At 42.8% G+C, this 27,794-nt stretch overlaps 1 protein-coding gene across 4 annotated transcripts in view; it reads left to right on the forward strand.

The window, feature by feature from the left end:
* The window catches only part of OSBPL3 (oxysterol binding protein like 3), a 206,047-nt gene extending 183,820 nt beyond the window's left edge, over positions 1-22,227 (forward strand). For all 4 annotated transcript variants that reach the window (XM_060304519.1, XM_060304517.1, XM_030857364.2 and 1 more), the window contains 7 exons: positions 1,903-1,966; positions 4,927-5,005; positions 6,645-6,789; positions 9,665-9,809; positions 13,322-13,448; positions 15,138-15,260; positions 18,469-22,227. In XM_060304519.1, the coding sequence (XP_060160502.1) occupies positions 1,903-1,966; positions 4,927-5,005; positions 6,645-6,789; positions 9,665-9,809; positions 13,322-13,448; positions 15,138-15,260; positions 18,469-18,565 (780 nt within the window). In that variant the 3' untranslated portion in view covers positions 18,566-22,227. The remainder of the gene's footprint in view (positions 1-1,902; positions 1,967-4,926; positions 5,006-6,644; positions 6,790-9,664; positions 9,810-13,321; positions 13,449-15,137; positions 15,261-18,468) is intronic.
* Positions 22,228-27,794: the final 5,567 nt, after the last annotated feature.

Here is a 27,794-nt window from a genome sequence, read left to right on the forward strand (position 1 = left end):
ATCTACTTTATAATAATCTACTTTAAAATATGCCTACATTGTGGGACAGGGGAACATTCCATAGCTCCTCTCCCTCCACTCGGGGGTGGATAGGGCAGGTAGAGTGAAGAAGTGAGGGGTTGGTGTTGTCTTGCCCTAGTTTAGTTTTATACGATCCTGAGGCTTAAAAGTTAACTCCGCTGTTTTTGTTGAGAGCTAGTGGGAAAAGAAGGGAAAACAGGGGTGTAGCGGTTTGTGATATAAAGTATCTGCAGGGGGTTGGACTGAAAAAGAAGAAGATGAAGGAAAGCAGAGAGTTGCATTTTAGGAGTGAGGTTTCTAAGTCAGTGTTTGAGCTGAAAAGCACATAGGCACGGGGAGGGGGCTCACATTCTCAAGAGGCCTCTGAGAATTAAGACCATCGGGGGACGGTAAATGTGCACCTCCCACCTCATATTGGATCTGGGTTTTATGTTCATCAAGACCTGAAAGATGCCTGCCCTGTTGACATCTTTGTCCCTGCTTTTCTCCGAGCCAGGCTGGTACCATTGCACTCCCATCAGTTGAACGTGTGTGTGGTGTCACTCACGATGATCCTGTCCCTGCCGTTCTCCACCTGGAGGAGGGCCACAGAAGTGGTTCTTAAACTGTGTTCCGTGTTCACTGCAGTCCAGGGTCCAGAGCAAGGCGAGTGGTTGTGGATTGGTCATCCCCACTTCCTGCCACACCTGTTCACCTCAACCGGGTTCTGAGTATACTGAGTTCTTGATAAGATATGTTTGAAAACAGGGTGTGGCTGCTTAAGAATTTTTTTGTGTGAAACTTTTTTGAAAACCATCTGTAAACCAAAAATGCTGGAGTTTACCTCTACTTCTTCCCTATCAGTGTGTCTGGGAAACGTTACTGTTACTTAGTCTTTCTAGTTTCAGTCTCCTCATGTGTAATATGCTGGCTTTGGCCCAAATGCCCTAAATGTAAGATACCTTTGCCAAGAACCAGCTAAGTCAGAGAAATTTCTGTAAACGCCGCTAGCAGCATTACTCTGGTTTTACTAATACCGAATTATGGTAACAGCACATGTACTGCTCTCGTGCCTTTCCTGTTACTGAGATAATGAGGAAATTAACTGAGAAGGCTTTTCTCTTTAGCTTCTTCATTAGTGAATAAAACAGAAGTAATGACCTCAGTGATAAAAGGCAGGGAAATGAGCCACAGTCTCTGTTACACGGGACTCTCTTTTCTACAATGTAATTTGCATATTCACTCAAGATATTTTTATGAACAAAAATTTTTTCTTAGCAGTTGACTAACATTTCTTCCATAATTGTTTAGCTCTTTTTTTTTTATAAAAACATTCTTTTTTTAAAAAAACTATCTTGGATTCGTCTTCTCGTCAGTGATTTAATAAAAAGTGGCTGGACTATGTGATGCAGAGTTTTCAAAAGAGTAAAATCTGCTGAGCCAAAGAGCATTTGTGTGTTGCTTAGGAATATTTACGTAACTAGGTTCGACTGTTTGACATCTTAATTAAAACATTTGTGGGTCCTTTCAGAATAGCATTGATTTTGACCTTGGCAGCTAACGTCAGATTAGATGATTTATAAGTGGGCAGTGTTTGCATCTCTGCTTTTGTTTTCATGTCTTTCAAAACACGTCTCTACCCTCATCACTCACCACTCGGCTGCTTTTTCCCCAGGCTTCTGGAGGCTTCCATTCACAGGCTTTTTCCTGACATATTTGAGCAAGACAGAGCTGACTATGTCAGGAGCACCCTCTTGAGGACAGACTTATTGAAGGGAAACTAAACAAGTTTCCGTTCCGTTCGACGCTGCAATCGTATTACATCTCAGTGCAAGGGAGAAAGAATGGATTTCGTGAGACACAAAAGTTAATTGTTTGTTTCTTCGCCTTTGTTTCCATCAGGTCAGCCACCATCCACCTATTTCTGCATGTCACGCTGAGTCTGGAAATTTTGTTTTCTGGCAAGGTAATATGCTCGTATATTTGACTTCTGTCCTTTGGTGTAATGGTATAATTTATTTCATTCAGGAACTACTGTAAATGCTTGTTAAGGTCAAAAGTGGGCCCTGGACTTGGGCCTCATTGGAAGCAACTGTACCACTTGATGTTCTTGCCTCTCACCTCTGAACAATAACTGCCGTTTGTCGACTTCAAAATTCAAGATTCTGGAGGATAACTTAGTTGTTCTCTTCTTTCAAAATCCTCAGTCTTTGTCTGGGCCACCACCATGGTTTATTGCTACAATTTTTCCTTTATCACATTCCGTGGCCATTGGAAATGCCTCATGTATTTCAAGACATTAAATATTTACGGTTATTTATCAGATTCTAGACAGCAGACGGTTCTTTTGCTTTTGAAGCTTTAAATTTTATTTCTGAAATTTTACATTGCTGACTTTTTTTTTCAGTTTGGGGTTGTTCCTGTATTCAGTTTATTATATTTTGAATTTGGGAAGGGATGGCTTGCTCTGAAGAATAAATAAGGCTGCAAATATTTCCTAAATGGATTAATTAATTTTGTTAAGTTATTTATTCCAAAGTCAGAAGGTGCTATAGAAAGAAAGTTTGAGCATCCCAGGTTTTAGAACAATGAGCACATGTCAGTTTTTTAAGATTCTTCTCTGCTAACTGGTTAACACCTGATATGCCACACTGCCTTTTTTTTAATGCATCTATAAAATTTAAAAGAAGAGAAAGAGTATTTTGTGAAAAAATTTCCTTCCCCCATTCCAGTTCGTAGCCATCCAGTTTCTCTCTGTGGACGCAATATTACCAGTTTAGGTTACAAGTACCATGGTTTCCTTTCTGAGTCTTTGCTACTAAAGTTTAAAATTGAAGCTTGACTGGAGACGTCTCTTTCACCGAAACCCTCTGGAAATAATTCCCATAAGATATCTAACCTCCTAATTGCTGTGTCATTGACCTTGTTAGCACTTTATTATTATTTTTTTAAGTTAGGTATTAGGTAATGGGAGGGGTCTTCTTCAAGTACTTCCTGTGTGCTCCTTACATCAATCAGAGTTTTCTCCTCCACTCCCTTTGCTTCTTCTTCATCAGCTTCTTCCTGGGCAATCCCGTGTCTCCATAAGCCCACGACTACCAAATCTTGCTTTTTTTTATCCACTTTGACATTTTCCTGCCTTTTGATTAGGTTGTTTAGATCACTTACATTTATTGTGATTATCAACATAGTTGGTTTCAAATTTGGCCTCTTGTTATTTGTTTTCTGTTTGTTGCATCTGTTCTTTGTTCCCCTTTTCTTCTTTTTTTACGTTCTTTTGGATTAATTATTTTCTGTGATTCCATTGTATATCCTTTGTTGCCTTATTAGCTGTACTTCTTTGTTCCATTTTTTAGTTGTTACTTTAGGATTCATATTATATATCTTTAACATATCACAGTCTCCTTTCAAGTGATATTATGCTACTTAACATATAGCAAAGGCAGCTTACAAGAGTGTACTTCTATTTCCCCTTCCCCAACGTTTGCTATTGTGGACAAACATTTTACTTACATATGTTATAAACCCTGTCATACATTGTTACTAATTTGCTTTAAACAACCAATTATCTTTTGGGGGGTAACAGCTTATTGAGATATAATTTATAGGCTATACAACTCACCTAATTAAAAGGTACAAGTCAGTGGTTTTTCATGTATTCACAGAGCTGTACAATCATCACTACAATCAATTTTAGAACATTTTCATCACTCCAAAAAGAAACCTCTTTTCCCACCTTTTAGTGGCTCCCCCCCACCCCCACCCCCCACCTTCCAATTTCTGTCAAGCTCTTCCATCCTTAGGCAACCACGGATCTTCTTTCTGTCCCTATAGATTTGCCTAGTCCGGACATGTCATATAAATAGAATCATGTAATATGTGCCCAGGAGCTTCCTGGTCCCAGCCCACCTCTCTCCTGGACCATGGCCAATGACCCCCTACTGTCCTCCCTGCATTCACCTTTGCTCCCCTATGGTCTGTGTATTGTCACCCAGCAGCCAGAGGGATCGTCTGCCTCTGCCCTTCTTTTTCTATTCCCTGTCTCTCTGATGGCACTATCATTCATGCAAGTTGGAAGAATCTGAGATCATCCACAAATTCTCCCCGTCTTTCACAATCAGCATCTAATTTGTCACCCAGTTTTATCTCTGCTTCTTTAATGATTCCAGGATCATTCCCGTCTACTCCATCCCTACCACCCCTGTCCTGGTTCACTTCATCCTCATTTATCCCTTGAGCATACAGGTCACCTGCTTCTCATCTCTCCTGCTCCTGTTCCATTCTCCATACTGCTGCCAATTATCTTGGCAAAGTCTGTATCTCATCACATCAATTCTCTGTCTAAACAAAACCTCATTTCCCCCAGTGCACCCAAATCAGACTTCTTAGCCAAGCTTGTAGAGCCCGCTGTTTTTTGCACTCAAGCTGTTTTTCTACTCTTCTCTCTAAACAGTCTGAGACCCAGAGGACAGAACCACACCCTGTTCTCTCGTGTCTTCTCACGTCTTCTGCCTTAAACTGCTTTTTCTCTGCCTAGTGAACTGTTTATTCTTCAAGCCCAGTTTAAGCGGCCTCTTTAGACAAGCCTCTTCTGATGCCTTCCCCAACCATGTTGGGCTTTCCTTCTCTGGTTCCATTTCACCTTACAACATACCCAGTTATGGCCCGTGCCTCTCTGGGGGGCCTTACTCGTTTTCACTTCTGTATGCCTTTCCCACTGTGAGTTCTTCCAAGGGAGGGACTTTATAATTTTAGTTTCTCTGATTCTGTTCCAGGTACTCAGTTGCTACTTATATTGAATAATAATGAATTTTATTATGAAGAGATTGTCCTGTATTGTGGTTGATCATTTATCCAGCCTAAGAATGCTTTGATCTACCTAGCTCTCCTGCTAAATATGTAATATTTGGTATTATTTCATTTCAGACATGAGATGGAAGAACAAATTCTGGGGCAAATCCATGGAAATTGTTCCCATTGGCACAACCCATGTGACTCTGCCAGCGTAAGTTCTCCTTCTGTGGTTAGGAACTTTATAGAATTTAGGGCCAAAGTTTAGGAACAGGATTCCCATTGTCCCCCGTGGTGCTGAGTGTGTTTTTTTCTGTTAATGTGTTTGACAGTAGCTTCAAATGTTCTTCATTTTGACAGTCTCACATTTTTGTTCTCTCTAATGGAAATGCTTCCTGGACACCAAAGTTCCCAAGTAGGGGCTTTAAAAAATACATTTCTACTTTCTGACACAATTAAGAATGATAATGTTTCTTTAGCACTGTTGTCCTGCCTCGCTGTCAAAAAAATTTTTAAAGAAAGCTATGGCCTTGATCTTCAGGGATTATTGATACTTATTCATAAAGCGAAATGGTAATCATTATGGCCTCTGGAACGGGGCTACTGGGACTCTTGTGCTCACACCATTACTTACTAGTTGCAAATCCTTGGGCAGGTTACTTAACCTTTCTGATCACCAGTTCTCTCATCTATGAAACAGGGATAATGAACCATCTACTTCATAAGACTGTTGCGAAGGTTAAGCAGATACGGAAAGCACTTAAAATAGTAATTGGCGGGCTTCCCTGGTGGCGCAGTGGTTGGGAGCCCGCCTGCCAATGCAGGGGACATGGGTTCGTGCCCCGGTCCGGGAAGATCCCACATGCCACGGAGCGGCTGGGCCCGTGAGCCATGGCCGCTGAGCCTGCCGTCCGGAGCCTGTGCTCTGCAACGGGAGAGGCCACAACAGTGAGAGGCCCGCATACTGCAAAAAAAAAAAAATAGTAATTGGCCCATATTATGTGTCATTTAAGTGTTTGGTCTTGTTACCATTATCCTCATAATTATTATTTAACTCCATAAGTCATATCTGAATACCTTCTCATTGTAAAAGATTTAAGATATATGTATCTTAAGAGTAATATGTAAAATATATATGTGTGTATGTATACAGACACACCTCAGAGCTATTGCGGGTTTGGTTCTAGACCACTGCAATAAAGCAAATATTACAATATAGTGAGCCACATGAATTTTTTGGGTTCCCATTGCTTATGAAAGTTATGTTTTATATACTTCATAGACATGAAGGGAGCAGATGCTGTTGGAAAAATGCTGCCAATAGACTTGCTCTACACAGGGTTGCCACAGACCTTCAACTTGTAAAGAGCGCAATAAAGCGAGATCTGCCTGTATACATACGTGCCTAAATATACACACCTACACGTGTATATACATAAGTATATATGTGCATGTGTGTGCCTGTATGTACACATTCGTGTGTGTGCACATATATGTATGTGTGTAGAGAGCACATTGTGGAAAACCTCTCTACCCTCCCCTTGCCACTCTCCTTTCATAGTTCGGTGACTTTCGACACGTCTCCTCTGGCACAGGACAGAGTGGGTTGTTCCAGGAGACCTCCAGCTTCTAGTGGAGCCTCTGGCAGCCTCCTGGGTCTGACCTTCACCCACCTCCCAGCCTCCTGAGAGGGTGAAAGCTCTTAGACTGCCCAGCACGGCTCAGTCGGTGTTGGCTCCATTAATGAAGGAATGAGTAATTCATTACAGGACTTGTTTTTTAAGCAGCAGTGCTCCTTTGCATTAGCTGCTGGCTGCTCTGGTAGTTGTTACTTTCACTTTTTCTTCCTTTAGTTTTGGAGATCATTTTGAGTGGAACAAAGTGACCTCTTGCATCCATAACATCTTAAGTGGGCAGAGGTGGATCGAGCACTATGGAGAGATTGTTATCAAGAACGTGAATGATGATTCCTGCCACTGCAAAGTGAACTTTATAAAGGTAACCTGGGTGGCCTGTGAGCTCTGGCGCTGGACAGGCCTCGGCAGAGCTGGGCCTCAGGGCACAGGGTGTCTTGGGAAGTTTTTCACCTTCGCTTTTGTGCCAGTAGACAAGCAATGCCAGGTGCTCCCTGGTCCCAGCCCCACCTCTCTCACCTGGACCAGGGCCATGGCCCCTCCTGGCCTCCTTCCTTCCGCCTTTACTCCCCTATGGTCTGTCTTCAGTGTGGCAGCCAGAGGGACCCTGTTGAAACATGTCATCATGTTACAGTACGGATGAGCCTTGAACACATTATGCTAAGTGAAATAAGCCAGACACAAAAGGACAGATATGATTCCATTTATGTAAGGTACCTGGAGCAGCCGCATCCGTAAAGACAAAGTAGAATGGTGGTTGCCAAGGGCTGGGGACTGGAGGGAATGGGGAGTCATTACTTAATGGGTACAGAGTTTCAGTTTGGGAAGATGAAAAGTTCTGGAGATATATAAGGCAATGGTTACACAACATTGTGAATGTACTTAAAGCCACTCCATTATACACTTAGAAATGGTTAAAACAGTAAACATTATGTTATATATGTTTTACCACAATTTTTAAAAATGCAAGTCATGCCATATTTGACCAAAATCCTCTGACAATTTCCATCTTTCTCAGCAAAAGCCTGCAGAGTCTGCACTCCTCAGAGTCTGCACTCCTCACCCCCACCACCCCTCACTCACACACACACACACACACACCCCACCCTCATTCTTCTCCAACCTCAACTCCTGCCACCCCTCGTTCCCTTTCTTGCTCACCATCCTCGAGCTGCACTGTCCTTCTTTTTCTCTCTCCATTTCCTTCTGCTCGGGCCCCTCTCCCCAGATCCTTCCATCCACCTTGTTAGTCACCCTCTATCGTACCCCATTTTCTTCAATGTTCATCACCATCTGCAGTTAGCTTGCTCGCTGTTGCTTTACTTGCTTATTTCTCTGCCCCACACCCTCCTTGCCATTCCTGACTCCAGAAAAGCAGAAGCCTGGTCTGTCTTGCCCACTGCTGTGGCCAATGCCTGGCAGTGGTGCCCAGCACACAGCAGAGGCTCGTGAACATTCACAGATTCTCCTGGGGCAGAGAGCCTGGAATAGTCTGCTTACCTTTCCAGCTTTCCAAATTCCTTGATTTGAGCCCTCTCCCCAACTTCTCTTCCTCCTGAAATTCCCTCTTGTCCTTAAAATTCTCATGTATACAAAATGGCCTTAAAGTGCTACCTTCCTCAAGGAATATTTGCATTTAATTAAGATCAAAATCATAAGCCAAGAGATTAGGTTCTAACTGTGGAATTTCACACGGTACCTCTCTGCACCACCTGTAGCAGGTGGGGGACATTATGGAGAGGTGGATGGGGGTCTTTATTATATCCTATAAGTCAAACTGGGTTGTAGAGAGACATAAAGCTGGTAGTGATTTGGCGTAAAATACAAATGACCCTGCCGTGAAAGCTTCATCTAAGCTCTCTACAAAAAGAAGCAAAGGCCACCTGGAGCAGGGACATAAATAACTGGGAGATAGATAGATAGATAGATAGATAGATAGATAGATAGATAGATAGATAGATATCCAGGTGAGAGCCGCCTTGTTTTCAGAATTTTCCCCACAGAAGTGTGCTCCACTCCCATTTCTACCAACCACTTGGTACTCGTCCACTGAGGACCAGGGAACAAATTTTCATAGTGATGAGAGACGAACAGAATTAGAACACTAGACGTACCTCTGGTGTTGAAAGAGAATCTGAAAGCAGAGGCAGCCATTGCCTGTGGAACGTGACTGCCTCCCTCTGTGGCTTCCCATCATTGGACTTGTTGGCAAATATCTTTAAAGAGGAAATCTGACTCCTGCTTTAGAATAAACTGAAGAGCCTGGACCGTGTTTGTTTCCCTGTCCCCCATCTTTACATGACTAGAGAACTCACTGTTACCTTTCTGATTCAGCTCTGGGGTACTGCTGTACTCTGCCCTTCCTCCCATTTTTACCACAGACTTGGTTGGAATGGGGAAGCCAGTCTACCAGATATGGCCTGGAAATGTCACTCAACTTTATTGGTTTCCAAATGTGGATTCTTTTTTGGCTGAAAATAGTAGTAGGATTTTTTGATTTATGGAGTAATGCCTTCTGGTCTTTTGCAGAGATTTTTTGGGCAGCCATGTAATTGGGAGAAGTTTAAAATCAACACTAGGGAGTTAGAGCTCCCTCTGCTGGCTGCAATGTGGTACTGTATATGTAAAACACACAAGGCTGAGCCAAGATGAGCTGGTCTCAGACCAGGACCAATTCATAGTGGGAATACGGGTTGTATAAGGTTCCTATAAGTTAGGTGAACAGATCTGGTTTGGGGGAGGTGGGGAGAACTAATAGGAGGAACAGAAAATTGATTGGTTTACAAACTTGGTTAAAAAATTTGTTGGTTTACAAAGGATTGTCTAGTTCCTTCAGAGAAAAAATTACATGAGTTACATTTCTTTTAAACTACAGTAGTCAGAGCCCCAGTGACAGCCAGGAAATAGCTGTTCCGGAGGGGGTGCTAAGGGCCAGCCCCTGCTTGGTGGATGTATGAGAACTGAGCCTTTCCTTTCTACTATGCATGTAGTGAAAGTCGGAAAAAATTGTGTCTTACACAAATGTTGGTGGTTGAGTTACAAACTGTAAATAAAGTGCTAGCTTTTTACTTTTCATTAAATAATTAAAAGTATGATTAAAAAAGAAAACAGAACCAGCAAACCATATGTAGCATAGAATCATTCATATGGTACTTTTTCTCTCCTCTTTTGTTTTCTCTTAATATCTGTAATAAATTGACCCCAAAACACTAAACAGATGACTCTCATTTGACTCCTAGGCAAAATACTGGAGCACTAATGCCCATGAGATTGAAGGTACAGTATTTGACAAGAGTGGAAAAGCAGTGCATCGGCTATTTGGGAAATGGCATGAGAGCATCTATTGCGGTGGTTCTTCCTCATCCACGTGTATCTGGAGAGCGAGTTAGTATCTGGTTAATCAGCCCCAAGCAAAAGGAGGCGGGACATGGCCAGAGGAACCGCACGTGGGTGGGCGTCAGTGTCCATTCGGTGTATCTAGCCTCTACCTGCTTTGAACTATGTTGGAGCTACTGGCCCATCTTTCATTCACCTAGTTATATCTCAGACTCATCCTCAAGCTTAACAATACCTCTGTTGGGTTGATAGGTCCTGGGTTCTTAATCCCAGAACGAAGCCATTGCTAATCCGTGGTCACTGTGTCTTCCAGTCAACACACATCATTCCTTCGCCTATACTGGGCACTATGAAGGAGTATCAGTGAGGTACAAGAAGTCATTCTAGAGTAAAGATAAAGGGAAAATTCTTACTGGAAAAGTAGAATGACCTACAAGAGTTAGGGGGTCCCCTAGACTCTCCCAATACCATAAGCCACTCCAGTCTCTCCTGTAATTCTAGAAGGATGCTAAGTGCTTGAAGCAGCTGAGGGGAAAAGGGGGAAGGAAGTCATACCTTCATAATGGCTTAAAGCATTAGGATATGTGCTATGCACTTAACAACAAATGGCAGGGGGTGGCCCCAGGGTTGTTACACAGGCAGGTTACCTGTGTCAAGAACACAGGTCATTGAGGGCCCATCTGCCACTTCCAATATGGCGGTGATGTTTCTTCCCATGGATGCAAAATGGTTGCCTCGATTCAATATCGTATCTCCCTGTGACAGCTCACTAAGCAGGGGAGAAGGGAGGACAGAAGAGCTTTCTTCAGTTGTAACTGTCTTTTCTCAGGAATGAAATATTTCCTAGGATCCTGCAGCAAATGTGTCTTCATATCTCATCAACCTGGAGTGGGTCCAAACCCATCCCTTAACCGATCCTGGGCAACTGGGTCGGCAGGAGAGAGTCACATGAGTTTAGATTCATCCCCTAGGGAGTATACAGTGACACCCAAACAGATGAGTTTGCCGTTAGCAAGAAAGGGAGATGACTGTAGAGTGGGCAAGCAACAATGTCTCTTTCAACGGGTAGCAGCCACATCTTCCACCGTCGCAGAGGTTGCCACGAAGCTAGAATGACTTGGCACCATGGCCGCCTTCCTAGCTTCAGAGGTTCAGAGGCACGCATGGCATTTTATGAATGAGACACTTGCTCTCTTTTGCTTAAAGAATGTATCACAGATGAGAGCTACCATTGGCTCTGGGTGTTAAAGTAGTACCTTGACAACAGTGTGTAAGCTGTTATTCTAGTTGCTGTTGTTGTTATTCACTGACTTTGTGTCTCTGCCTTGGCTATGAGCATCCCTGGCCTGTCTACAAGAAAAACCACTGTCTCCACTCTGGTGATTGGGAGACTGGGATGGATTTTCGAAGGCATAGTAGGAGGTTTGCTATTATTTTTATGCTTAGGATCCACAGAGAATTAGAATTAGACAAAGTGGACTTCTGAACCTTCAGAAAATGGGTCTTCAGAAAAGTTCGTGGAAAGCATTTGTATATGTGGACAGCTAGAGCTAAGGCTACGAGTGGATCGGATTAGTCTACATTTGATTTATCCAATACGTAAATTTGGGTATTTTTAGCTTGACTTTTAGTTGTATTCATCCCCTAGGGAGTGTACAGTGATGCTAGGTGTTTGAAGCAGCTGGGGGGAAAAGGGGGAAGGAAGTCAAACCTTCATAATGGCTTAAAGCATTAGGATATGTGCTATGCACTTAACAATTAAATTAAAGTTAACAATTAAAGTTAGGGCAATACGCCTGCATTAATCTGCTTGGGCTACTGTAACAAACACCACAGACTGGGTGGCTTAAACAGCGGAAATTCATTAGCTCACAGTTCTGGAGGCTGGGTGCTGGCAAATTCGGATTCTGGTGGGAATCTCCTTCGTGGCTTGGCTGCCAGATCAGGGCCCACCCTTCTGACCCCATTTAACCTTCGTTACTCCAGAGGCCTCATCTCCAAAGACAGCACTCTGGGGGTGGGGCTTTAACATATGAATTTCGAGAGAACATAAACATCCAGTCCATAACATTCCGCCCCTGGCCTCCCAAAATCATGTCCTTCTTACGTGCAAAATGTGTGTATTCCACCCCGGCAGCCCCAGAAGTCTTGACTCATTCCTGCATCAACTCTAAAGTCCAAAGTCTCATCCAAATATCATCTAAATCAGGTACGGGTGAGATTTGAGGTATGATTCATCCTCTCCAGCTGTGAGCCTGTGAAACCAAAATGTGCTTCCAAAACACAGTGGTGGGATGGGCATAGGATAGACGTTCCCGTTCCAAAGGGAGAAACAGGAAAGAAGAAAGGGATGACAGGTCCTAAGTGAGTCCAAGACCTAGCACGGCAAATGCTGTTGGTCTAAAAACTGGAGATCATCCTCATTGGCTCGATGCCCCACCCTCTGGGCCCACTGGGACTTTGCCTGGCTCCCAAGCCCCCCAAGGCTCTGGGTGGTGGCAGCCGGGCATGTTGAAGCTGCACAGCGGCCCTGCCATTTGAGAGGTAGTGGCAGCCTTGCCCCCTGAATCTGTGTAGTCTGGGCCTGTGGTGGGAGTGGCAGCCCAATGATCTCTGAATCACCTTCAGAGTCATTCCTCCCTTTTCTTGAAGGCAATGCATGTTTGCAGCTGCGTAGCTCTCTGGTTTCATCTGTAAAATAACAGTAGTCCAGCAGCCTTGCTTCATTCAGTCCCGTTTTCTCTGTCCCCTTTGGTTCCAGCTGGCAGTGTTTCTGCCATTATAATCCCATCTCTATTCCTGGCTTCTGCTGAGGTGGTTTAAAATTAAAATATGTAAGATTTGGAGGGGCCAAGCATTGGTGAAAAGAAGAGCAGGACTGGAAGTAAAGAATAAAATTTATTGGGCTTCCCTGGTGGCGCAGTGGTTGGGAGTCCGCCTGCCGACGCGGGGGGCGCGGGTTCTTGCCCCGGTCTGGGAGGATCCCGCGTGCCGCGGAGCGGCTGGACCCGTGAGCCGTGGCCGCTGGGCCTGTGCGTCCGGAGCCTGTGCTCCACGGCGGTGAGAGGCCCGCGTACAGCAAGAGAAAAAAATAATAATAATAATATTTTTTGACCTCTTGGTATGGGTCCAACACTATTCTAGGTACTAGACAGAGTTTCAGGAGAATTTGACATCTCTTAAATGAAAAACGATTCTCTAGAATGAAAGTCTTGTTAGTCAGAGAAAGTGGACCTAGAGTTCTTTTTAACATGTTTATTTTAGTAACAAATTATTTTTATAACTTAAATTCTATAGAAACTTCTTGGTATTTAATAAATTTGCTATAGGACCACACAAAGAAGGCCTTATGCTTGTAGGTAGCAGGAAGCTTATAGAGAAGAAAATTTATAGAGAAAAATTCAGCACCTCTCTGTGAGCCAGAATATTTTAATAGAAATGGAAGAGTTTAGAGCCGAGAGAGAAAAATTGTAGCTGGTCTGAGATGAAAAAGGTGAAGGAATTAAGATGTGATGTGAATGCAATGCAAGTCAGTGATGAATGATTTCTTTTTCCTTTAGATCCCATGCCAAAAGGCTATGAGCAATATTATGGCTTCACACAGTTTGCACTGGAATTAAACGAAATGGATCCATTGTTAAAGTCTTTATTACCACCTACTGACACTCGATTCAGGCCAGACCAAAGGTAAGGATTTTTTTCAGATCTTTATCTCCAGAGATGTGAAACTTTTTGTAAAAAGTCTTGGTAACATCTCCCAGGCCACCAAAGGAGCCTAAGAGAGAGAGATTCTGTCATCAAGAGCAGACGTCTAGGGAGACTTTAAGCCATCTTGTGGAAGGAACGGAGCCCAGCTTAGATCTGTGTGTGGCATGACCTTTATTCACCAGTAGAACCCCATTTCTATGGGAAAAAAAAGTCTTTTTTTAAAGAGTTTCACTGCATACCGCAATCAGAAAAACTTACTCTGTATTTGAAAGAGTAAAAGCATCCAGCTCCCCACCCCTCGAATTTGACTTATTTTGGTGCACTGAAATCTAACTTCTGATCCTAGGTTTGCTGCTGACGAGCTGTGTCGCATACGCTAAGTCTTCTAACCTTTCTCAGCCTCAGTTTCCAACTCTGTAAAACAGAAAGAAGAAACTCTCTCCTAAGGCCTTTCTAATTAAGACTCAAAACCAAGAAGGCAAAAAATAAATTGATAAAATTTGACTTTATTTTTAAAAAACCCAGCACGCTTCTTCGTGGTAAAGTAAATAAAATGTATACCCAGAGTCAAAAGATTAACGACTGAGAAATCTATACTTGCAGCTCACTTCATGACTTGGTTCTAGAAATCAAGATCAATCCATTAAAAAGAAAAATAGACATAGGGAAGTGAACAGTTCACAAAATAGGAAATGCAGGTAGCCCTTAAACATATGAAAAGATGCTCAGTCTTACTCAAAAAAACCCACAAAATTTTAAAACCACGCTGTCATACCATTTCTTTACCTATCAGATGGCAAAGACTCAAAAGTTTGATGCACTCTGAGGCCACGGGGAAGAGGCACTTCAGTAACATTGCTGGTGGAAACGTGAATTGCTGTAATCCCCATAAAGGGCAGTTTGGTAATAGATATATTACAAACTCACACTTTAACCCAGCAATTCCACTTCTAGAACTGTCTCCTGAGAGATATACTAACACATGTGCAAAATGACAGATATATACAGTCCTTCACTGCAGCATTAATTTTAAAAATTAATGTAAAAAATTGGGAACATCCCAAATGTCTATCAATAGGGAATTGTTTAAAATAAATGCAGGCGTAGCCACACAATTGAATATTATATATTTATTAAAAGTGAAAAGATCTGTGTACTACCAAGAATCAGCTCCAAGCTATATGGTTAAGTAAAAAGTAAAACAAAACAAGATACCAAATTATGGACAGTATGTGTTGCCTGCTTCCGTTTATGTTCTTAAAAGGGAGGGAGGGGTAAAAATGTATATTAATGTGTGTTTATATACGAATCAGGAAGCTCTAGAAGGATGCACCAGAAACCGGTAACGGTGGATTACCTGCGGTGGGGGACGTGAACGTGGGTGGGATGGGGAGGAAACAGGTAGAACTGGAGACGGGAATGAGAGAGGGAGATTTTACCCCAAATTCCTTTTCATAGGTATAATTTTTTGAACCATGTCTGTATCACCAATTCAGAGCACAATACTGTCCCTCATTACCTGCAAATAATGTTTTAAGGGCTGAGGAGGGGGCTTATGTATAGGAGAGTATTCTGCATATCCAGTGTTGCACACATGCAGTTCTAATAGTAATGATTGTCACATTTCTTTGGTGTTCTATTCCTTTATCTTTTTCCTCAATGCCTCAGGTTTCTAGAAGAAGGGAGCTTAGAAGAGGCCGAAATACAAAAGCAGAGGATTGAACAGCTGCAGAGAGAAAGGCGGCGGGTCTTGGAAGAAAATAAGGTGGAACACCAGCCGCGGTTTTTCAGGTATGTGTGCAGCTGGGGTCGTGTGGGTCATTGTTGGCAGGCACTGGTGACGCCTGACGCTTCTGGTGCGAAGAGAACAGACTGGGGTGTCCCCTCCCCACGAGAGAGTGTTCTCGGCCCTTTTCCTGCTTCAGAGTGGTGACATCCCTCCTCTGTGAAGGCCCGACTTTGTGGGGACATTGCCCCCAGGCTGCCCTGCGCAGCCCTCCTTTTTTGCGTTCCTTGGTCTCTCCCAGGGCCTCTCCCAGGACTTTGCAGAGAGGTGCTCAGTAAGTGCTTGTGGGAGAAGCAACGAGACCAACCACACCCAGCTCCCAGTACCAGGCCAGCTTATTCAAGCCATGTCTAAGGTTGGTCCCCCAAATGGGTAGATTCTACACAGTGATGGAGATAATTAGCTATCACCCCGTTCTTCACCAAACTAGAACTTCCAAGTCATCTAATTCTTGAATTGCAGAGGTTCCAGTATACTGGGGCTTGGATTTGGAACACTTAGTATTATTTTTAAAATAGCTTGCTAGGAGGGTCTCGTTAAGAACAGACTGAAAGATTTAGAAGGGGCGTCAGAGATCATCCGCCCTTCACCCCCTCTTTTATTTTAACTGCAAAGAAACGAAGGCCCAGGGGACATAGGTGATCTGTGGAGAGACCCAGTGGAATGTCCCAGACTGGGGCCTCGCTGTCTTGACTACAGGCCAGGACTTGATATGGTTTTAGGGGTTTTTAGTTTGTTCATTTTTTTAAAAATCAGCAATGGAACAATCACAGGTAGAAAAGCAACCAGCTCCTGCCCTACCTATTCCTCCCAATCTTCTTTTCAGGATTTTGTTGTTGTTTGCAGGGATGTTTTGGTTGTTATTATTTTTTAATGGGCAACAGAAACACGTTTAGGAGGATTTAGCAACTAATCTATCAGCTGCATCAATAAAATTGTATATTTCCAAAACAGCAAAATAGCAACAAGTTATGTTTTATCCCCAAAGTATTATGTCCTTTCCCCTAAAGTTGATGTGGATTTTGATCATTTCACAAACTCAGAATATGAGTGATTGAAGATCAGTAGGCCAGAGTTTTGTCCCAGAATATTCATAACTTCATTTAAACATTTAAAAAATAAGACACCTTAAATTATTTTTTTTTATATAAACGCAAGGGATAGGTAAATGGATAGACTAACAGACTGATCAATTGATTTTGGTAATATCTGTTAAAGAGGTTCATTACAGTATTTTTAGGATCACTAAAAATTGTGGATAAGCAAACTGCCTCAGGAGATAGATAAGGATATTTATCAAATTGATCTGATGTAAAAACCTCAAAAATGACTTCACACAGTCTGTGGAGCTCTGTGGGAAATGAACTAACATGTAAATGCAAAATATAAAATGTTATCTGGGCTGTCACTGCAACCGTGTAAGAATTAGGTCTGGAATGGACAAGGACTGAACACAGCTGCAGTTCTTTTTCCTCTTGATTGTCTGTAAAATTATCAGAGTATTAGATGTGGCAAGTAAAACTGTGAGAAAAGGTGAGAATTGTTCAGCAGTAGCAGTCCGGGAATTGTTCCAATTAGACGCTGGCAGAGATGACAGAGGAGCATGGGGACTTGGACGTTTCCGTTGACACTCACTGAAGAGCCACGAAAACATCACTGGAAATTTCAAGTGGAAACTACAGCTCTGGCAGCGATAGTCGTCTTTGTTTTCATAGTAAAGTATCTGATATGCAGATTGATTTATTTTTAAACACATCCCTTTATTGGAATAGAAAAACAATTGTGATAAAAATCTATGATCCTGAGAATGTGGAAAAATAGGCACTCCTCACTTTTGTTTCTAAAGCATATGACAATATCAGTCAACATTACAAGTGCGCAGAAGTTCAGTTTATAGGAATTTTTAATATAACTAATCTCTTGCACATACAAAATAACATATGTTTTGTTTATAATAGCTAGAGGTTGAAAACAACATCCTCAGTGCCCACCAGTAGCGTACTTGTTAAATCATGGTCCATCCCCACAATGGACTATCATGCACCTGTTTAAAAAGAAAAAAAGAAAGCCCTTTTTGTCAAAGTCACCAAACTTCTCCTGCAAAGGGCAAATGGTGAATATTGTTAGCTTTGCAGGCCATGAGCCCTCAGTAGTAATGACTCAACCCTGCTGTGCAATGTGAAAGCAGCCATAGACAATACTTAAATGAATGGGCATGATGTGTTCCAGTAAAATGGTATTACAGAGATAGGCTGAAGGCTGGATTTGGCCCTTGGGCTGTAGTTTGCTGACCTTATTGTAACAATGGAAAAAGATCTCTAATATATATGTTATATATATAAACTCAAGGCTTCCCTGGTGGCGCAGTGGTTGAGAGTCCGCCTGCCGATGCAGGGGACACAGGTTCGTGCCCCGGTCCGGGAAGATCCCACATGCCGCGGAGCAGCTAGGCCCGTGAGCCATGGCCGTTGAGCCTGCACGTCCGGAGCCTGTGCTCCGCAACGGGAGAGGCCACGACAGTGAGAGGCCCGCGTACCGCAAAGAAAACAAAAAAACTCAAGGGGTGGAAGACCATCCAGGGCTACCATTGAATGAAAAATAGGAGAGGAGTGGAATGTGAGTGTGCATGCGTGCACGCTCACACACGTGGAATTTCTCTGAGTGAAGCTGCTAAGATCATTGTCTCTGCAGAGAACTGGGAGGCTGGGAGTAGGAAGAAAACGTTCAGCTCTCCACTCTTTGGTACCTTTTGAATTTGGATCTATGTAATATATTATCTATGCATAGAATAGTGAGCCAAGGCTGTTCACTCCAGGCTGTGATTCCAATTCCTTCCAATTCCTTTCCTTTTTACTGTTAATTGATCACTTGATTTGAACAACGTGATTGATTTGTAACTTTTACGTGGCCATACCCCAGGTGGTAGCTGTCATCCCAGCCCTGTTTTCTGTACGACAGACTCTACCCTCACCCACTTCTCTCAGAAGCACCCATTTCTCACAGCCTCTAAGTTGGAGAAGTCAAAGTCAGAAGCAGCAAAACGGTTTCCAGGCTTCCTGCTCCCTCACTGGTCCAGTACTGGATCACAGGGACAGGGGTGCAGGTGCCAGTGATAAGCTGGAGAGGGCGGGCGGGGGAGGAACGGGGTGAAAAGGAGACAGAGACTATGACAGTCTTGTCACGAGCCTTCAGCAAATTCTTTCACTTTCACAGGAAATCCAGCGATGACTCTTGGGTGAGCAGTGGCACCTATTTGGAACTTAGGAAAGATCTTGGTTTTTCCAAACTGGACCATCCTGTCTTGTGGTAAAAGAGGAAAGAGCGATACATCTTTGTACTTCTCCCGTGTTTGCTTTCTGAAGCCACAAACCTGTGTCTGTATATTTAAACAACATCACCTAGAACAATCACTTGTGCTTCCTGGCTTAGTGTTGTATTTAAGTATATATTTTCTTCAGTAGGTTTCTTTACAATTTCAAATGTTCTCACAACTGTTTATATGAGTGTAGAACACCTTGAGATTTCTTTTTATATATAAACTATTTAATAAAAATGAAAGATTGAATGTTAACATGTGGGTTAAAAAAGAAGCTTTAACACTAATTTTCCAAAGGTTAGGAAAATTCTAATTAAATGTATGCCTTATAAAATTATGTTGGAAAAAGAAATCCATCTTTCCCAGGTGCGTTAAGAAATAAGAATACGAAGGGTTACTCACCTGTGTGCAAGCTGCCCAGGTTTAATGTGGTAGCTCAGATATCTTTTTGCCTCAGACAGCTTTTGAATTGCTCACGAAGAACAATTCTGCTGGTACTGGAGTCTGAAGAATATTTGCATTTGCGTTTTCGTGCTTGGGGGAATGGTATACGATTAGTGGGGTGTATGTTTTTATATAAGATGGAGATGGCAGCTTCTCAAAGAGGAAGCATTCGAACTCATCCCTCCCTATAGTTTCATTGCCTTATGTGCAAAATTGTACCGTTACTCAGAAAAATTGATAATCCGAGAAACCCCTGTTAATTAAATGTCAAAATGAAATCCCAGGCGGACAGTAGGAAATTTCTCCTTAGTGAGAGCTGAATCCATTACAAGTTAAGAAACTGTTTTCTGCTTCCCACCCCACCTCTAGCCTCCTCCGCTGTTTGACCACATCTCTGTTGAATATGGAATGTCCCAATTTAGTGTAAAACACAGGTGCATTCAACATGGCAGTTTGATTTTCCAAAAGTTTAGCAAAGTAACTGATTGTTTTAAATAATTCAACATGTTTTTCTTAAATAGTGTTCTGGTATTTTCTACCTCTCAATAAGCACCATATTTTAGATCTTGTATGAAAAGTTTGACCACCTGCCTTATAGACAAATGTAGAGAATTGATGCTCTTCCTTTGTGTTATGTCCTGGTAAAACTTTAAGTGTCTTATCGCTTTCCTACACTTCTTCTTATTCATATCACTCTTTTGTGAGTTTTGCAGCAGTCTTGAATAATACAGACTATAACTACTGAAAGGAGAAACTTCGCCTTTTTAAATGTGTTATTTCCAATTACTATAATAGAATTTGTGCAGTAGTTGAATTGTGTGATCAAAGCAATTCTAACTTCTGCCCAGATTACTTTAAAACCAAAGCCTACGTTTGAAGCCTTTTCCTCTAAAGTCCATGACGATTTTATGTAATATCAAGTAAAGTGGTGTGTAAAAAGATTTCTCCAGAAAACATTTTTAGGTATTTAAATAATTTCAGAGAATGCTATGAGTGAAAAGTAGAATAAATAATGGAAAAAAGAATGCATGATTTTTCAATGTCACACCAAATAACTAGTTGGAGAGTATTGCACTTTCAAAATGGAGAGTTATTTAAAGTGGGTCAGTAGCCTTTTGGAATCTGCAAGTGACTAGCATTTTAAAACAATACACGGCTCATTAAATATTGCTTTCATCCATTCCATGTATCAAGACGTCAAGATGAACGCAGTTCGAATATCATTTCCATTTCTAAGCAGTTAACTGACCCAATCAAATTCTTTGGTTATGTGCTTTGTTCTTTTCTTTTCAAACATGTCTCTAAATTCTGCTCTCACAGACGGGAAGAAGCAGGCTGTAGATTTTAAGGATACTCCAGGGGAAAACAAATCTAGTTTTCACAGTGTGAAGGTAAATGTAGAACTTGAATACTACTGACTGTTACAGGCCTACTCCAGGGGCTGGCTCAAAACAAAACAGAAAGAGAACATGCAGCCTGAATGGACGTAGCTTTGTCATGCAGTCTTTGGAAAGTCTTTAATTGTCCTGATGCTGTTATTTCAGTTGATCTTATGTTTCATTTTGTAATCACGAGGATCAAGGGACCAAATATCACCTTTGTAGTCATCTTATTTGAGATGGGAGTGGGGCTGAATTTGAATATGTATGCAAATTTTGAAGTCTATTAGTACCTACATCTATAAAGGGCTTTTCTGAAATTTAAGCAGCTTGGTGATGCATCCTATTATAATCCTCAAATTCCCTTGAGGGGGAAATGGCTTCTTTTTTCCTTCAGCCTCCATTCTCAAAAGCATCCTCTCACCTAATTTGTATCTCAAGGACATTTTATATTCTTAGGATGAAGAAAACAGAAACATGGCATTGTTTGGGAAGAATTGAGGTAGAATTGACTTTGGATTTTGAATCTCCCGATTGCATAATGCCAATCACTGCATCACTTGAGGTACATGTTGTAACCTCCATTTCATTCCTTATCATCCCATCCCAAATGTATGGTGAACTGCACAGCTGTTCTTGGAAATGGGACCTTGTACAGTCAGCCACGTTACACTTCCAGTGTTCCTGTTGCCCCTGCCAGTTATCTGAAGCTGCGGGACATGCTTCAGGAAGGAGCCACCGTCTCCAGGGTAGCCTGGCACCAGGTTACTCCCTCCCCAGGCCCCAAAGCCTAGGCTGGTATTTCCTGGAGTCAAACTCAATAATCAAAGCCTCAGTGCAGCTCCTCCATGCCATGCACCTCCCAGAAGCCAGGCTGGTTCTGGAACTAATTAAACACATGGAGTTCACTTTAGGACAACCGTCCGTTATGTATCAGGTCCTCACAGAATGCCCAGAAAGCCCTCATGGCCTCCTGTGCTTCCTGTGAGGTTCTCTGGGAGAGAAAAGTAGACAAACCAACTTTTAAAAAAATATATTTGCTTCATTTGGGCTGCTGCTTTTCTCACATTCTACCTTTAACTACTTCCAGTAAATCATTGGCTTGGGCTTCGCGAGCGCTATCCATCTGTATTCCTCAGACTTATGATGAGTGGTCTTAGCCTACTATTAACAACGTCATCCCGAAGAGAAAAATGATAAAGTATACAGTTTTTATTTGGCTGTTGAAACTTGTCGTAGGTCTACTGCATACTCTGTAAGTTATGCCTTCCAGCTATCACAGGATTTCCTCAGAGCTTTTAGTTATGAGTAGGAGCAATAAGCAGTTGTTCTTATGATCTTAGGAATGATAGTTCCAATGTATTGGCGTAATGTATTTGAATGTCTTTAATTTTGATATTAACATTGGCATACCTCTATTTTTGCTACCAGATGACAGCTATTTTCATGTGCTCAATTTTCCCTACATTGTATTCATCTGTTGCTTAGTGTTTGTCTTTACTTTTCTGTGTTGGAAATAGATATATATCACATAAGTCTGCAAATTGCAGCAGTCTGAAATGCAAACCATTTTCAGAGACTTTGGTTTTGAGGAATGCAATGATCAGGAGTTGTTAATTTATTTTATTCATGATGATTTTATCTTCCTCACTTACCCTCAGAGGATACTATTTTTTTTAATGGATATTTGTCAATCTTTCATCTAACCATTTATAAGATTATTTTCTGTTTAAAATCCCAGCCTTCCACCCATCCCCTTACGCCTCCCCCAAAAGCTCTGACTAATTTGTTTTTCCCCCTCGTGAAGCTAGTTGACTGTGAATAAATAACATGGAAAAAGGCCTCTCCTGTCGTTGTGTTTTCAGGTTAATGGGCATATGTGGCTGCTGAACGGACAGAGCAAGACTCTAGCTGAGACTTTGCTGAGGGAGAAACACACAAGATTAGCTCAAGGGATGGGGTTGGAAATTAAAAATACCCCAGGACATAAAGAAGCCTGGAAACTTTGGCAAAAGTTGCCATACTTTTGGTCTGAACATTTCCAAGGTGTACTGCAAATGTAGGTCCCCCAGCCTTTGGGACAGGGGACCTGAGGCAGCTAGAGCCCCAGACAGCCCCCAAAGAAGCCCTGTCTGTTCAACCCAGCGTGCTATGGAAATATTATTTTCTGTGTGTCCTAACATGAAAAAGGAAAATGCCGACTAGTCACACTGATTTAATGGCCCTTACGAATGGCTGACTCATCTCCCACACCCAACTTGTGTCCTTTGCAATGCCCCAAACACTTAACCTTCCCTGAAGTCCCATTCGAGTGAGTTCCTATATTTATGGTGTTACGCACGCACTGGATCTCAGTTACACACATAAGGTCACATCTCTGCCTCCCCCAAAGCGCTAAAGAGACAACCAAAAGCAATTCATGAACCTTGATTGGATCCTAGCTTAAAAGAAAAGAAAAACAAGCTATAAAAGACATTTTGAGGGCAATTAGTGACATTTGCATATAAACATCATGAAATTATTGCTAATTTCCATATATGTATATGATATTGCCTGTTGATCCGTATCAAATCTGCCATCGAAGAAGGATTGACATTATTCCAAATAATACGAACACTAAAGGAAACCTTAAAAGGCAACCTCAGGCCATTTTAACGTGCTTGGCCATTATTGGAATAGATATTAAAGCATCCTAAGGTGTTGACTTTGAGGAAGCAATGAAATTTGAAGGTACAAGTTTTTGGCCTTTAGTTTAGGAACTCAGTCGTATTATTTTCCAGTCATACTGATGGAATACCTGCACTAATATAATGTCCATCAGTGACCAGCGAATCAGGACATCATGGTCCTAGCTGACACCAGTCAGGAGTTTCTTATTATGGACTAATTAGTTGGAGTCCCTGCAGCAAAGCGAATCCCACTCCATAGCTCAGGAGATTTAAATGAAGGGCTACCTGCAGGGCTGTTAGCGGGATTAAGGCATATCAGCAACAGCTGGAAGTTGTAACCGCCCCTGCAGGAGCTGGAGCTCCGAGGAGGGAAGGGTGGTCAGGAGCTCTAGTGGAGGGACGTTCGGCCTCTGCCAGAAAATCCGGTCGAGCGTCAGGAAGAGGGCTCCCAATCTCGGTCTCCTCTGGCCGTCATTCTCCCTGGTGGCTGAACTCAAGTGGGTACAAGCCCCGAAGTGCAGGAGGAGGCCCCGGGCCAACAGAGAAACAAGCACCTGGACCTTATATTCACCGGCATCTTCACGTCTGAGCTGTCAGAGGAATTTTCAGTAAGTAAATAGGCTTCAGGGCCAGTTTCTTTTAGAGGATAGAATTTATTTTGACTCCCAGTTATTTTACCAAGGATGAATTATGATTAACTGTGCTTTTTAAAAACTGGTTCTCCATGATATTACTGTTGTTGTAACACTTTTAATGAGTTAAGGGCAGCCTCTCTTTATTAAATGCCATAGTTTAAACAGGTATCAGACTGGGAAAAACATGTCAGCTTAAGCAGCAATTCTCAAATTTGGCTGATGTCCTGGGGGGTTTCACACACACACAGACAGACACACACTCACACACACACACACTTCCTCTGAGTGGTACACACACATACACACACACTTCCTCTGGGTGGTACACACACACACACATACACACACACACACACACACACTTCCTCTGGGTGGTTCAGACCCAGACAGCCTCACACAATCTGTTGACCAGCATTTGCTCACCGCAGAGCAGGCACACCACTTTCTAATTTCGTCATTGTTCTAGGACTTGGAAAATGGCATGTTGGTAAGAACTATGTGTTTCTTTTCATGACACTTCGCTCATTGCTTTTGTGCTTTATTTGAGATGTAAAGTTAGGGGCCTTGACACTCGTGGGTACTTTAACACAGGGGTCCCCAACCCCCAAGTCCTGGACCAGTACCTTCCTTGGCCTGTTAGGAACTGGCCACCCAGCAGGAGGTGAGCGTGGGACGCTTCCTCTACCACTCCCATCGCTCGCGTGACCGCCTGGACCATTTTCCCCCTCAACCATCCGTGGAAAAATTGTCTTCTACGAAACCAGTCCCTGGTGCCAGAAAGGGTGGGGACCGCTGCTTTAACAAGGGCCTGCAGACAGGGAGCGAGTAGCAGCTGCTGTGAGGGATGCTTTCTTTGAAAAGTATATACTGAGCCAGGAATGGTCCCAGACACAGGCAATACATGGCCTTCCTCCTTGAGAAGCTTCCAGTCTTCTGGGAAGCCAGTGGGTCAGTGAGAAACTGCAGTACGTCAGAGGGCTCTTGGATGTGGTAAGAGGATGCCCACGTGATGAGGGGAGAGGTGACGGGGCTCAACCACACTGCAGACATGGCCTGAGAGGAGGGCCGGATCACAGAGCCAGTGAAGGGAAGTGGCCAGGGAAGTCTGGGGGAGGGGGGAGAGGAGGCACGGGTGACTCAGGCCAGTTAGACCACGGCACCGCTTCCCAACCAGTGTCACAATGAAATGTGTTGATGTGTCACAGTACCTGGTGTTTCCTCAGCCTGGAGCCATGAGACAAGGGTGGGGAGAAGAAGCAGGCAGCGCCCAGACATCCGGGGGGGCGAGGGAAACGCCCGAGGACCCCACTCTTCTACCTCTGCGGCAGGGTCACATAAGCTTCCACCTCCAGTGTCCCCTCCCCATACATCCAAACACAGTGTAGTGAGGGAAACGGAGGCCAAGCCTGGGAAATCTAGGAGGTTCGCCATGTCTCCAGAAGTGACGGAGAATTTCCAGAGCAGATTTTCTAAATTATCAGATTAGACTACGTTTTTTTTCCTAATTTTTTATTGTGATAAAAAAAAGTTTATTGAGCTATATTTGATGTATGGCACTGTGTAAGCTGAAGGTGTACAGCATAATTGACTTACATTTATTGTGACATGATCACCACCCTAAGTTTAGTTGACATCCATCTTCTCATATAGATACAAAAAAGAAAAAAAAATGTTTTTTCCTTATGATGAGAATTCTTATGATCTACTCTCTTAACAACTTTCAAATATACCATACAGCAGCATTAGTTCTAGTCATCATGTTGTTTATTACATTCCCAGTACTTATTTATCTCATAACTGGAAGTTTGTACATTTTTGGGTGTGCAGGTCAGTGGCATTAAATGCATTCACGTTCTGCGACCGTCACCACTCTCCATCTCCAGAATTTTTTTCATCATCCCATACTGAGATTCTGTACCTATTTAGACTAAACAACATTGGACCTTGAGTTAATTTTTTTCTTACTAACCAATAGGTGAAGGGCTTGTGAGGAAGACCAGATCAGTTACTGACAAGATGAAAGAATTGCGTTTCTCTCACTTCTGAGTTATAGTGTGTGATAATTTTTCAAACTCACCTCCAAAGCCTCACCACAACCCCATTTAGGAATCCGCATTTAACAGAAGTGTTCACTGAGGACCAGAAGTTAAGCAATTTGACCAAACTCTCCCAACTCCTTAATCGAGTGGGAATATGAGTGCATGTCCGATGTGTTTCAAAACCCAGCTCCTTCTGCTACAGATTGAAATATGTGATCCCAACAACCTTTTCCTTTCCAAGAACTTGTTCTCTAATTTTAGTCCCAAAGGTTTCCTTAGGTCTTTGAAGCTGACACAGGGAGCTCATTGGACAGGAAAAGAACCCTGGGATGGGACTTGGGAACCTAATTGTAGTTAATGGTGAGAACTTGTGTAGGTCACTTATCCTCCGCAAATCTCACTTGGCCCCAACATCAAATGAACAGATTGTTATGAAATTTCTCTCTGTGCTGCCATGCTGTGATCTCAAGAATAGGTAGAAATGTTCTTTGGTCAATCAATAAATATTCATGAGCACCAAACGCATGCCAGACCTAATCCCTGCCCTCACAGAGCTTACCTACGGATTGCAGAATCTGCCCTAAATTATTCTTTTCTATTCTATCCTGAAAATGGGAAATATTTGGCCATATAGAAGAATTACATTGCTTACTTAGACAGTACGGTCGGCTTCTGAATCATGTTTTGTGAAATCAAAATGATCCGAGAGTGAACAACAGGCTTCAAAGCCTATTGATACGGTCCTTTGCCTACACGTTCATCAAGCCAACAATACAGGGAATACAGGGAGATTTTAAAAATTAAGTTTCTGTTCTTGTGGAGCTTAGAGTCTGTTGGGACAGAGGGTGGGGGCCAGGGGTGGAGACAATGAGCTCATAAACAGATGTGTGGTGTGACAGATGTGAAAGTGCTGTGGAGGAAAATCCTCAAGGACTGTGGGAAGATGAATATTTCAATAGCAAATACAAGTCTGAAGCAGGGATGAGTCTGGTGCATTTGAGGCAAGGAAGCCAGTGCAGGTGGAGAAGTGTGACTGGGGGAGAGGATGGCAAATCAAAATTAGGGCAGGGAGGTACTTGGGGTCATAGGACTTTGGTTTTTGCTGAATGGGATTAAAAGTCAATAAAGGGTTTTGAGCAGAGGAACGACGTGATTTGATTTATGATTTTAAAGGGTCATCTGGCTGCCTGGTGGAGATTGTAGGGGTCACAGGCAAAAAAAACAAGGAGCCCAGTTTGGAGGTTATTGGACTCATCCAGAGAGAGATGGTGGAGGTGCGGACCAGAGTGGAAGTAGTGGAGGGAAGCAGAAAGAAATTGGAAATACTTTGAAGGTAGAATCAACAAGATTGTCCAAAGAGTTGGATTTGGGATGTGGGAGGAGAGAAGTCGAGGGTGACTCTAAGGTCTGTGGCCTGAGACACTAGGATGAAGTTGCCATGAACTGAGAGAAGGAAGACTATAGGCAGAACAGATTTGGGTGCTCTGGTGAAAAAATTAGGTGGTGAATTGTTTTGAGAGTAGGCAGCTGGATACGAGTGCAGTACAGGGTAATGCAGCAGGCTTGGGTTGTTCAAACCTTGCAATTTGAACACAGAAAGGGCTGGACCTTGACCATCTTTTGGGAGATACCCTCTAAGCCCTTGGAATATCTTTCCTGATGAGAGTGTTTTTATATACCTGGGACCTTGGGCCGTGCCAGATAGTTTATAGTCAAAATGTGGTTATGGTGGGGACTTTGGGCCACACTGTATCAGTTTGACCTCCAGAAGGGCTGCAAACTAAGTAACTGTGGTCAGCCACGTGGATGCTCCATGCCTATGTGACCAGTGCTGGACCCTGGGGCTTCCCTGGTTGACAACACTCTGAACATGTGGCCACACATAGTTACTGGGATTCCTCGAGTGAAAAATGCAGGAGAAATTTTAGACTTCTCCTCCTCCCTCATCCCCACGTTCGTGGGACCTGAGTCCTGCCCAGTCCACCTGAGAAGTTCCTCCTTCTTACCCACAGCCCTGTCTCCAGCCAGACCCTCGATGGGTCCTGCCTGGCCGAATG

This window comes from Globicephala melas, chromosome 9 (genome assembly GCF_963455315.2).
Source record: "Globicephala melas chromosome 9, mGloMel1.2, whole genome shotgun sequence".
Lineage (NCBI taxonomy): Eukaryota > Metazoa > Chordata > Mammalia > Artiodactyla > Delphinidae > Globicephala > Globicephala melas.